We start from the raw sequence: 13,299 nt of genomic DNA, 5'->3' as shown, positions 1-13,299 counted from the left end.
GGGGATGGGGAGGGGGGGAAACGGGGATGGGGAGGGGGGGAAACGGGGATGGGGAGGGGGGAAACGGGGATGGGGAGGGGGGAAACGGGGATGGGGAGGGGGGGAAACGGGGATGGGGAGGGGGGGAAACGGGGAGGGGGGGAAACGGGGATGGGGAGGGGGGGAAACGGGGATGGGGAGGGGGGGAAACGGGGATGGGGAGGGGGGGAAACGGGGATGGGGAGGGGGGAAACGGGGATGGGGAGGGGGGGAATCGGGGATGGGGAGGGGGGGAAACGGGGATGGGGAGGGGGGGAAACGGGGATGGGGAGGGGGGGAAACGGGGATGGGGAGGGGGGGAAACGGGGATGGGGAGGGGGGAAACGGGGATGGGGGGAAACGGGGATGGGGAGGGGGGGAAACGGGGATGGGGAGGGGGGGAAACGGGGATGGGGAGGGGGGGGAAACGGGGATGGGGAGGGGGGGAGATGGGGAGGGGGGGAAACGGGGATGGGGAGGGGAGGAAACGGGGATGGGGAGGGGGGGAAACGGGGATGGGGAGGGGGGGAAACGGGGATGGGGAGGGGGGGAAACGGGGATGGGGAGGGGGGGAAACGGGGATGGGGAGGGGGGGGAAACGGGGATGGGGAGGGGGGGAAACGGGGATGGGGAGGGGGGGAAACGGGGATGGGGAGGGGGGGGAAACGGGGATGGGGAGGGGGGGAAAGGGGGATGGGGAGGGGGGGAAACGGGGATGGGGAGGGGGGGAAACGGGGATGGGGAGGGGGGGAAACGGGGATGGGGAGGGGGGAAACGGGGATGGGGAGGGGGGGAAACGGGGATGGGGAGGGGGGGAAACGGGGATGGGGAGGGGGGGTAACGGGGATGGGGAGGGGGGGTAACGGGGATGGGGAGGGGGGGTAACGTGGATGGGGAGGGGGGGTAACGGGGATGGGGAGGGGGGTAACGGGGATGGGGAGGGGGGTAACGGGGATGGGGAGGGGGGTAACGGGGATGGGGAGGGGGGGTAACGGGGATGGGGAGGGGGGTAACGGGGATGGGGAGGGGGGTAACGGGGATGGGGAGGGGGGTAACGGGGATGGGGATAACGGGGATGGGGAGGGGGGGTAACGGGGATGGGGAGGGGGGGTAACGGGGATGGGGAGGGGGGTAACGGGGATGGGGAGGGGGGAAACGGGGATGGGGAGGGGGGGAAACGGGGATGGGGAGTGGGGTAACGGGGTGGGGAGTGGGGTAACGGGGTGGGGAGTGGGGTAACGGGGTGGGGAGTGGAGTAACAGGGTGGGGAGTGCGGTAACGGGGTGGGGAGTGGGGTAACGGGGTGGGGAGTGGGGAAACGGAGTGGGGTAACGGGGTGGGGATTGGGGGAAATGGGGATGGGAAGTGGGGTAACGGGTGGGGAGTGGGGTAACGGGGTGGGGAGTGGGGTAACGGGGTGGGGAGTGGGGTTATGGGGTGGGGAGGGAGGGGGGTGGGGAGTGGGGTAACGGGGTGGGGAGTGGGGTAACGGGGTGGGGAGTGGGGTAACGGGGTGGGGAGTGGGGAAACGGGGTGGGGAGTGGGGAAACGGGGTGGGGAAACGGGGGTGGGGAGTGGGGAAATGGGGTGGTGGGTACAGGTGGAAGGAATCACTTTACAAATCAAATATTTGGATGAAAGGGAAAACCTGTTCGTGGAGGTGGCACCGGGACTGAAAGCAAAAACAGAATAAAGTTACCCAATTAAATGTTTAAAAGCCTAAAACTTGTCTGAGGAAGGCAAAGCTGCGGATGTTTCACAGTCCAGAGGGTCCTGGACTAAGCCTGGAATTAAGGGGCAACCTCAGGATCAGTCCTGACGTCCGCATTGTGGACAGTGGGATTATGTATCAGCCAGGAATCAAGCACAACCTCACACCAATCTGTGGCACTGTCTCCAGTGTCGGGGCAATTCCATACCTTTACGTATACACACACACATCTTATTACGCTTAGATTGGCGAGCAGTCATCCTCCTGAAGTAGAACCTGTTCAGAGTGTGCGTTTAGGCTCCATGAAGGCTCTGGGCTTGCCCTTTATCCATTTAAGTCTATTCATGCTTTTACCAACTATCCAAGTCAATCTGTCAATTCTCAGTATCAGCCTCTGGTTGCAAGCTAGGGTGCTGCCTAATCTAGGATTTATTTAAAGTTAGGCAGTGATCCAGAATTGTCCAGGCAGGTTCTTGAGTTTATGTCAATTCGTATTTCAGGTCTTTTTAGCAAAGAGCTCGTTATGATTTGATACAGGGAGGAGATCGCAGTTCAGCATCTTTTAAAAAGAGAGTTCAGTATAGGTTACAGCAAGCTAATGAGTTAAACACCCACTTTTACAAAGTCAGATTCTGGGATTTTCCACCCAGCGCCTTGGGTCGGAGTAAAAAACATGCAGGCTCGCTCAAAAGGATTAACCTTGAAAACCCCTAAAGCGGGCAGCTGGATTAGAACACTCAATTCTAGGCAACCAGACTGATAAGAGTTAGCACCAAAGTGGGGCAATTCTACACTGCCCTCGGACACGGAAGGGAACTGAATTGGGAAAAACAAATTGCAGGTCACTTGGAGAGTCTAAAAACGGAGCCGTTCCTTTAAAAAAAAATAAAACGCAGATATACTGTGTGTCTTTCACGCAAAAATTAAAATGGTTCAGGTTTGGCGGAAGTTTGGTTAAAGTCCACAGCAAGGTACTGTAGAACGGTGAGGAGTGAGAGAAAAATAAACTGTTATGAGGATGTCTCGCCCAAATGGAGGGTGTCCTTTGTTTCGTTTTTTAATTTAGCCCTGTATAATTAAATGCTATAAAAATAAAGTTACTTTATAAACAGGTTTAAAAACCCAAGTACGCATGCTAAACGAAAAAAATAAACTATTAGTAAACTGTGCCACAGGTGGGGATGGACCTGGATGTGAATGTCGTTCAGAGCAGACAAAAAAGCAGCATCAAAATTTACATATAATACTTTTTTCTTGTTTTTTTTTTCCCTTCTTATTTTTTTTTTAGAATGTAGACAACACCAACCAGCAAGGGACTGGCAAAAAGATCTCAAATCGGTATAAACAAATGTAGACACAAAAGCTTCACTTTTTTTTTTGTACAAGGCTTATCTTTGTATTTTCTGTCCGTTAGATTCTTTCCTCCACTGCCTTTCAATTGTTTCCCGGGAAACTCTCCCTGGCTATAGCACGTCGTCCATGAAGCTGGTGTCCAGGTGCTGGATCAGCACTCGCAGGAAGGACATCTCTTTCCGCGTGTTCTCGAATATGATCCGGGGGTTATCAGACTGGCAGCGGAGGCAGTTGGGGGCCATGACCATGGCAAGGTTGTTGACGTCCATCTTGGTAACAGAGACGTTGGCTGGTTGGACGAAGATCTAATTGGAGGGGGTCAAAAAAAAAAAAAAGGAGAAAACGCAATGAACGTTTCTGTTCAACCCACGTGTCTCAGGGTGCACTTGGCCTCGATTAAGATGGGGGGGGGGGGGTTTGGGGGGTGAAGAGGAGGAAGTGGACTTTACATCGCAATTCTTTTCCTCTCTCCGATCCTCATCTAAGCACACTGACTGTGTAGACACAGGAGGAGGCTGGTCAGCCATTGCAGTCTACACTCCAGTGCAGGACTGAGGGTGTGCGGCACTGGTGGAGGTGCTGTTTTTAAGATATTAGATAGAAATCCGGGTCCTGGAGTAGGCCATTCCATCAGATCATGGATGATCTGCATCTCAACTCCATTTACTCATCCTGCTTCTGTAATCCTTAATGCCTTCCAGAAATCTATTAAACTCCAGATTTGGAATATTTAATTGAGCCCGAGTGTCAACAGCTTTTTAGGGGAACAGATTCCAAATTTCCATTACCCTATGTGGAAGAACGGCTTCCTGACATTGGGCGTGATTCTCCGGCTGCGTTGTGTTCTCGCTTGATCACAACGACAGACTCCGCGCCTCCCGGGATTCTCCGGAGTCCCGCGGAATGTCGGAATCGGAACCCCACCCCAAATGTGCGGGGCCAAATGACACGCGCAGAATTAGGTCGTAAACCTACTTGCGACCTCCCTGTGCAGGATCCACCGGCCTCCCTCGATTCTTCCCTGGCTGCAGCTGGGCGCCGATCAGTGCTGATCCACACAAACGTGGACCAGGCGGAACGGCACCCAGGGGCGGGGGGTCTCCCGGGCCATTGGAGACCGCAGGGTGGTCAGGGTAAGTGCAGGAAGGCTCCCTTCCCTTTCCCTGGAATGTGGGTTCCTTGGTACTGCCCAGCTGGTACCTTGGTACTGCCACCCAAGGTGCTCAAGCCAGCAGGAACACTTCCAAGCCAGCAGGAACACTGCCTCGGTGCCAAGGGCCAGGGGCGAGGGGGGCCATGCCCAAGAAATGAGGGTGGCGGGGGGGTTTGAGGGTGGGGAAGTGCAGGTCGGGTAAGTAGGGGCCTATGGGAGGTTGGGTGGGTGATGGGTGGGGATCTTAGAAGGGAGAGGGGGCTTGGGGGCACCTGAAGAGGAGGGACCCCCAGGGACCCCATAGCGGGGTATCCTCACTTGGGGGTTGTGGGATAGTGTCCATGTGTGTGGAAGATGACATTTCTCATGGGTTAGGGACCCACAAGCTCCCTTAGAGATTGGGGCACCCTTTCAAAATGGCAGCCTGATCTCAGACTTCAGCTCCCCAGTGCAAAAAAGTTTTTAAAGTGTGGGCTAAACCGGTGAGAAACTCCCCAGGGCCTAAAAAAGTGATGATGAAGTGTCATTGAATAGCGGTGGGGAACTCGCCGGCACAGCCGGCAGGAATCTCCCTGAAAGACCCGCCATAAATTAACTTGGAAAGTTTTGGGGGGATCGCGCCAATTATCTCTGAATGGCCGTGCTCTAATTTTAAGGTAACATCCTAGTGTTCTTGGTTCCTGAGCCAGAGGAAATATTTTAACTTAGCCTACCCCAGCAACTTGTTTAATCATCTGAAAGACCTCAATCACATCACCCCACAATCTCATCTCCACGCGAAGATACGAGCCTAGCCCATGCCTTTTTAGCTGCAGAGTCATTGTGGCGAATCTGCGCTGAATCTCTTCCAGATGTTCCCAATGGTGTCTGAGCAGTGCTGGGAATCGAACCTGGAGCTGTGAAGTAACAGTGCTAACCACTGTGCTACCGTGCTGCCCACACTTGGGAGGGTATCTGAAGAGTTTGAGGGCACAACAGGTCATTTGAACATTATTGAGGTGTTGTTAACTTATCTTTAATTTACAGCCCAGAAATAAACCATTCAGCACAACCCGTCAATGCTGGTGTTTATGCTACATGAGCCTCCCTTCCCAGACTTTATCTCACCCGAACATCACATCCATTCATTCACCAAAGTTTCCCTTAAATGCATCAACTTACGCTTGTGCTTGCCTTCAATGCATATTAATGAGATGCAAACGTGTGAGGCTTGCACGCACTTATTCGGCCGAAATAAACCGGGCACATCAAACGCTGATTGGCATCGCTGGAATTGACCGGAATGTAAATGGGAAATAGTTATGGCTTTCTGGTTGATACAAGAAGTGGGCATGGGAATAGTCTGTAGCAATGACTGTACCTGTAGAAAGCGGATGAGGTAGCCGAGTACCAGCCGGTTGAGCTTGGGTAGGGAGTGGACGACTGCGATCGCTGCCTCTGGATTTTCGTAATGGGTGATGGACTGCTCGTAAAACTCGTGAGGGATGAGTGGGTCCTCGAGCTCACGGTACCATAATTTCAACAACGAGGCTGTCAGGAGTGTGGAAAGCGGGAAAAGGAGAATGAGAAAAACATCCATTTTAATCTGATGACAATTAGCTGAATCCAAACTCTGGTCTTATGTATGGTGAGTTATCAACTTTTAAAACTTTGGGCATGATTTTCTGGTGATACAATCCAATCGGGAACTAATCATAAAATTTGAACATTGAAAAGAATACAAATTTGGTCAGGTCTAAATGGCCAAATAGGCCCAAGTTTGTTACAATGTGGGCTTGCTCCTAAATGCCCTCTCCTGCTCTCATGGCAAAATGTGATTCCACAGCTCAGTTTACAATTGCTGGGAGCTGGAACCAAAGTTCTGATGAGAAATTGACCTGAAACATTAACTCTGTTCCTCTCTTCACTGATCTTGTCTGACCTGCTCAGTATTTCCAGCATTCTCGGTTTGCAGTATTTTCTGTTTCTGTTATCCAACACTTTACCAACCTGAATTCTCTACTAGCCAGAATTTCTGTCCAGTCTGTTTTTTGACTGGTAATGCTTTCCCATCCCTCAGAAGCTGACGCCAGCGATTGTTCCCCGCCAGTCTCACTGACACTCAAACGCTAAAAGCTGTCAAACTCACGGGTAGTTGTTAACGGCAGCCTGCCCTCACTCTCATCTCATTCTCCCACAGCTCTGCAACACCATGTTCCCTTGGCGTCACTCTCTCGAATCGCGTGCTCCTCCACCTCTTGCGAGACCTCAACACCCACATCACAAGGTGGCACGGTGGCGCCATGGTTTGCACTGCTGCTTCATGGTGCTGAGGACCCAGGTTCGATCCCTGCCCCGGGTCACTGTCCGTGTAGAGTTTGCACATTCTCCCCGTTTTTGCGTGGGTCTCACCCCCACAACCCAAAGATGTGTAGGTGAATTGGCCATGCTAAATAATAATAATCTTTATTACTGTCACAAGTAGGCTTACATTAACACCACAATCAAGTTACTATGAAAATCCCCTAGTCGCCACATTCCGATGCCTGTTCGGGTACACAGAGGGGGAATTCGGAATGTCCAATTCACCTAACAAGCACGTCTTTCAGGACTTGTGGGAGGAAACCGGAGCACCCGGAGGAAACCCACGCAGACACGGGGAGAACGTGCAGACTCCGTACAGACAGTGACCCAAGCCGAGAATCGAACCTGGGACCCTGGAGCTGTGAAGCAACAGTGCTAACCACTGTGCTACCATGCTGCCCAATTGCCCCTTAATGGAGAAAAAAATAGAAATAATTGGGAACTCTAAGTTAAAAAAATTACCCACATCACCGTGATCACCCAAGAGCTTTCTGATTGGTTGAAAGCGTGGAACTCTCAGGTGACCAGCATTTCTCTTGCATGGTGGATAACAGAAATGTTATCACATTTGGCTTCGGAGATATAATATGATGAAGAGAAAACAATCCTCCCACTGATGCATACCGGATAGGACAAAAGATGCTTCTCACTTCAGAATAGGACTAAACATTCCACACACTTCCAAATCTAATAGTAATTTGTACAGCCTCTCTGAAGTTGTAAAATACATTCAGTTGCTTCACAGGAGTGTAGTCAGATAAATAATTGACACAAAGAAGCAGGCATTAGGGCAGTAACAGATTGCATTATTGTACAGAATTATTCACAAATAGAATTATTTCTAAAAAGAAAACGTTATATGATATTGACCAGCCTGGGGGATTTTAGCCTGCCCAACATTAACTCTAGTAGTCATAGTGTAAAACGTTTAGAGGGAGAGGAATTCTTAAAATGCATCCAGGAGAACTATTTTAGCCAGTACGTAGAAGGTCCTTCAAGAGAGAAGCTGGTCCTGGACTTAATTTTAGGAAACTAAGCCAGGCAAGTGGTTGAAGTATCAGTGGGGGAACATTTTGCAGACAGTGATCATGACTCGGTTAGATTCAAGATTGCTATGGAAAAGGACAAGGATGAACCTGAAATCAAAGTTCTAAACTGGGGGAAGGTCGATTTTAATAAGATCAGTTTTGATTTGGCCAGAGTGGACTGGAAGCAGACACTGTAAGGTAAATCTGTGACAGAACAGTGGGACACATTGGAGAAGGAAATAGGGACACTACAGGGCCAACATGTTACAATCAATAAAAAAGGTGGGGCCAACAAATCCAGTGAATCCTGGATATTGAGGGACATACAGAATTGGACAAGGAGAAAAAGGGAGGCTTATGGCAGATATCAAGGGCTCAAAACAGCAGACACCCAAGAGGCATATAGAATGTGTAAAAGGTAACTTAAAAGAGCCAAAGGGGCCATGAAAGGTTCCTGGCAGGTAAAATAAAGGAAAATCCAAAGTTGTTCTTCAAGTATAAGTTAAGGATAAAAGGATAACTAGGGAAAGAGTAGGGCGCCTTAAGGACCACGGTGGAAATTTGTGTGTGGATTGGAGGACGTATGTAGTGTTCTAAATGAATACTTTGTGTAAGTGTTCACTCGTGAAAGCGCCAATGTGGGTATAGAAATCAGGGAGAAGGACAGTGATAAAATTAAAGATATTAACATAGGACAGAGAGGAGCCTCGGAGTGGTCTGTCATGCTTAAAAGTAGGCAAATCTTCAGGGCCAGAAATGTATCCCAGGCTGCTGAGTGAGGCAGGGAGGAAATACCATGGGTGCTGGTAATAATTTTCAATTCCTCCCTGGCTACAGGAGAGACGCTGGCGGACTGGAGGATAGTCAATGTGGTACCATTATTCAAGAAGGGAGGAAGGGATAAAGCAGGAAACTACAGGCCAGTCAGTCTAACCTCAGCGGTGGGGAAACTATTGGAAGCAATTCAGAGAGACAGAATTAATCTGCGTTTGGAGAGGCAGCGATTAATCAAGATCAGCCAGGAAGGTTTTGTCTGACCAACTTGACTGAATTTTTCGGAGAGGTGACCAGGTGTATAGATGAGGGTATTTGATGTAGTCTACTTGGACTTCAGCCAGGCTTGTGATAAGGACCCACATGGGAGACTGATGGCGAAGGTAAGAGCCCATGGGATCCAAAGAAATTTGGCAAATTGGATCCAGAATTGGCTGAGGGGCAGGAAGCAGAGGGTGATGGTCGAGGGGTGTATTTCTGACTGGAAGCCCCTGTCCAGCCGGGTCCCGCAGGGATCAGTGTTGGGCCCTGGCTGTTTGTGATTTATATAAATAACTTAGGAATGAATAAAGGAGCGTTAATCAGTAAATTCGCGGGTGATACGGAAATTGGTGGGGTGGTAAATAGTGAGGTGGATAGCCTTCGATTACAAGAGAATTTTTAAAAATTCATTCATGGGACGCCAGGAAGACATTCAAGATCTGTGAAAACATCTTTGTAATCTGATCAGCAGGCCATTGCTTGGTGCCAAGTGAAACACAGCAAACCTTTTCTGTGAGGCTGAAGGTCACTACTCCAAGAGTTTTATGTGTTTCACCTGAGACGAGGGGATTTTGTTTCGTGTTGACTATCTGGAACTGTAGATCTTCTTTCTTCCTGTTGTAATGGCACTCAGCTCAGTTCATCCACTTGGAGTCAGCAACGCTCCATCACATGCTAATGAGCGGAGTGGGATCAGTGTTGAGGTCTTAACTATTTACAATCTTGGATGACAGGATCAAATGTGCAGCAGCTAAATTTGCTGATGACACAAAGATAGGAAGCAAAGAGTCCTGAAAGGGATGCGGTCAGGTTAAGTGAGTGGGCAAACGTTTGGCATATAGAGCATAAATTGGGAAAAGGGGAAATGCTGGAAAATCTCAGCAGGTCTGGCAGTATCTGGAGGGAGAGAAAAGAACTAACGTTTCGAGTCCAATTGACCCTTTGTCAAAGCAATTTAAAGAACGTTCACTTGACTGATTCCTGGAATGAGGGTGTTGTCTTGTGAGGAAAGGTTGGACAGGCAGCGCCTGTATCCTTTGGAGTTTAGAAGATCGAGAAGTGATTTTATTGAAACTATTCCAGATCGTGAGGGGACTTGATAGGATGGACGCTGAAAGGATGTTTTCCCTTGTGGAAGAGACAAGAATTTGGGGATACCATATAAAAACAAGGGGTGGCATTCTCCGTCGGCTAACGCCGAAATCGAGAAAGGCGATTGGGTGGAGAATCGGTTTTGACGCCAGAATCGTGGCGGACGGCGGGTTCACGCCAAATCGCAATTCTCCGGTTCGGCGACAGCGGCGTCAATGCAATCCACTCTGCAGGTACAGTAAACGGCGTTGGCATATCATTAGCAGGCCTGACCTGGTATTCTCCGGGGCCTCCGCGTTCCACCTCCTCCACCGGGGGGAATCCCGATGGAGAGGTTCACTGGTGCTTTCAAAAATCGCGAAACAGGCGCCGTGGCTGCTGAGGGGGAGAGAGGGGGTGCGTAAAGTGTCCAACATCGCCAGTTGTGCCACTGGTCAGGGGGTTTCTGCCAGGGTCCGGGGGAGTAGCGGGCGGTGGCCAGGAGTTGGGCTGTGGGATTGGGGTGGATGGGCACGGAACATCTTTGCCACAGCTGGCAAGGCAGCCATGTGGCTGCGCACGCTGCTGACTGCCCACTATGAGCTTAGTGCCATGGGTCCTATGGGTGCCCCCCTACGCCACCCCTCCTAGGTACCTTCTGGCCCCAGCCGACCCATCAACGGGATGGGCGCGCTCCAGTGTAACCAGTGCCATCTTGTTGGCTGGGATGTGTATGTGCGTGTGGGGAGTGGAGTGCTAATGTGTGGCTGCAGCTTGTCAATCTCTCGAGTGCCAATCCCAACCCCAGCGAATCCGACGGCATTTTCCACTGGAATGAATTATGTTGCACGCCGGTGCTAGCCCCTGAACGGTCAGTGAATTGGTCCAAGTGTGCCGCCTGTTTTGCTCTTCCAGAACTCCACAAATCCGGCAAAGGTATTTCCCATTTAAAATGGAGATGAAGGGAAATTCTCTCTCTCAAAGTGTTGTGAATCTGTGGAACTCTCTTCTATCCAATCTCTTCTCCAGAAAGTGGTGGCGGCAGGGTCATCAAATATTTAACGGCGGAATTAAGGCAAAATCTTGATTGACAAGGGAATCAAGAGCTTTTAAAAATGTTTTGATTGCCTTATGCTTTATACTCTGTACAATAGACAAGGGTAAGTGGGTCGGGTACAATAGACGAGGACCTTCCATTGGTATGCCCCCGCACCCCGGATCGAGAGTTACGGGGGAGGGATAGGAAAGTGGAATCAAGGCTACAATCAAATCAGCCAGGACCTGATTGGATGGCAGAGCAGGCCCGAGGGGCTGAATCGCCGACTCATGCTCCTAATTTCCATTGTACTCTTGTAACTGCTTGTATTTAAGTTTAAAACTCTCATCTTAGACTCACTCTTCTCACCCTCAAACTGATTGTCTTGTGCTGGGAAGGTTTGGACTGCCTCTCAGCACAGTGCAAACCCTCATCGATTCTCCCATCAGTGCGCCAGAGTTTTCTCACAGTCAAACAGATTTCTGGAGAATTAGTTTCGCTTCCCTCAGCAGATGTGTCCTCACAGCTGGACCTCTTGTTCTATCTGTGGTGCGATCATCCGTGTCGGATGGTCCAGTTCGACCTCTCAATGCAGTCAGCTACTGATCAATATTCTCCCCCTTTTCCTGAGAGCTGGTGTTGAACACAAACTGATCACAAATCTCATAATTCTGCCATTGAAACCTTTAGTTTATTCTCAAATTCCCTTTCAACTCCAGAGGAAGGGGTACTGGGATATTCAGAGTCACACTAAGTTACCCAGTAGTCGATGTGCTGTACAAAGTTGAGGACTGACGTTTTAATTGCTCTTTTAAAATCCACTCAATTTAAATGCGACGGAAGATTCTGGAAGAATCTGTTCCTTTGAAAGAGCAACACTGGTGACAGTGAGTGGTCTCCTCACAGAGGGGGTTGGGGAGGAGAAAGATAGCCAGGTGTGTGGGAGCGACTCTGCTCTGGCCTGGCCCAGGAGAGAACCCCCCCCCTCCCCCCCTCGGCTGGCCCGGGTCCCCGCTGGGCCGGGAAACCCCCCCCCCCCCACAACCAGGACGGGAGACACCCCATCCCCCCTGTGCCGGGAGAGACTCCCTCCTCTTGCTGGGCCGGGAGACACCCCTGCCCCCCCACCCCCCACCGGGACGGAGAGACTCGCTCCCCTCGCTGGGCTGGGAGACCCCCCCCCAAACCGGGACGGGAGACACCCCATCCCCCCTGTGCCGGGAGACACTCGCTCCCCTCGCTGGGCCGGGAGAGACTCGCTTCCCTCGCTGGGCCGGGAGAGACTCGCTCCCCTCGCTGGGCTGGGAGAGACTCGCTCCCCCCGCTGGGCCGGGAGATACTCGCACCCCTCGCTGGGTTGGGAGAGACTCGCTCCCCTCGCTGGGATGGGAGAGACTCGCTCCCCTCGCTGGGATGGGAGAGACTCGCTCCCCTCGCTGGGCCGGGAGAGACTCGCTCCCCTCGCTGGGCCGGGAGTGACTCGCTCCCCTCGCTGGGTTGGGAGAGACTCGCTCCCCTCGCTGGGTTGGGAGAGACTCGCTCCCCTCGCTGGGCCGGGAGGGATTCGCTCCCCTCGCTGGGCTGGGAGAGCCTCGCTCCCCTCGCTGGGCCGGGAGAGCCTCGCTCCCCTCGCTGGGCTGGCATGGCAGAGATTCGCCCCAGTGCTGGGCCGGGAGTGACTCAGCCCGAGCTGGGAGAGAAACTCGGCCACTGTTGGACTGGGAGAGATATTCGCAGATCCTGCTGGTCTGGAAGATACTGGGCCCGTGGCGGTCTGGAAGATACTCGCCCCCGAGCCGGTCTGGAAGATACTCGCCCCCGTGCCGGGCTGGAAGATACTCGCCCCCGTGCCGGGCTGGAAGATACTCGCCCCCGTGCCGGGCTGGAAGATACTCGCCCCCGTGCCGGGCTGGAAGATACTCGCCCCCGTGCCGGGCTGGAAGATACTCGCCCCCGTGCCGGGCTGGAAGATACTCGCCCCCGTGCCGGGCTGGAAGATACTCGCCCCCGTGCCGGGCTGGAAGATACTCGCCCCCCGTGCCGGGCTGGAAGATACTCGCCCCCGTGCCGGGCTGGAAGATACTCGCCCCCGTGCCGGTCTGGAAGATACTCGCCCCCGTGCCGGTCTGGAAGATACTCGCCCCCGTGCCGGTCTGGAAGATACCCGCCCCCGTGCCAGGCTGCAAGATACTCGCCCCTTGCCAGGCTGGAAGATACTCGCCCCATGCGGGACTGGAAGATACTCGCCCCGTGACGGGCTGGAAGATACTCGCCCCATGCGGAGTTGGAAGATACTCGCCCCCTGCGGAACTGGAAGATACTTGCCCCGTGCAGGGCTGGAAGATACTTGCCCTGTGCAGGGCTGGAAGATACTCGTCCCGTGCCAGGCTGGAAGATACACGCCCCGTGCGGGACTGCAAGATACTCGCCCCGTGCCAGGTGAGAAGATACTCGCACCGTGCTGGTCTGGAAGATACTCGCCCAGTGCCGGGCTGGTCCAGAGTCGGACAGGAAGATACTCGCCCCATGCAGGGCTGGAAGATAACCGGCC

General features: G+C 52.6%; 1 protein-coding gene across 4 annotated transcripts in view; it reads right to left on the bottom strand.

The window, feature by feature from the left end:
- Positions 1 to 1,564: 1,564 nt before the first annotated feature.
- arhgap39 (Rho GTPase activating protein 39) overlaps positions 1,565 to 13,299 on the bottom strand; it is a 753,810-nt gene continuing 742,075 nt past the window's right edge. For all 4 annotated transcript variants that reach the window (XM_072508028.1, XM_072508029.1, XM_072508030.1 and 1 more), the window contains 2 exons: positions 5,596 to 5,765; positions 1,565 to 3,387 (listed from right to left, as the gene is read on the bottom strand). In XM_072508028.1, the coding sequence (XP_072364129.1) occupies positions 3,193 to 3,387; positions 5,596 to 5,765 (365 nt within the window). In that variant the 3' untranslated portion in view covers positions 1,565 to 3,192. The remainder of the gene's footprint in view (positions 3,388 to 5,595; positions 5,766 to 13,299) is intronic.

Source organism: Scyliorhinus torazame, chromosome 6, assembly GCF_047496885.1.
Source record: "Scyliorhinus torazame isolate Kashiwa2021f chromosome 6, sScyTor2.1, whole genome shotgun sequence".
Classification (NCBI taxonomy): domain Eukaryota; kingdom Metazoa; phylum Chordata; class Chondrichthyes; order Carcharhiniformes; family Scyliorhinidae; genus Scyliorhinus; species Scyliorhinus torazame.
Note: the sequence above shows the minus strand (reverse complement) of the source record. Positions and strands in the feature narration are given on the sequence as shown.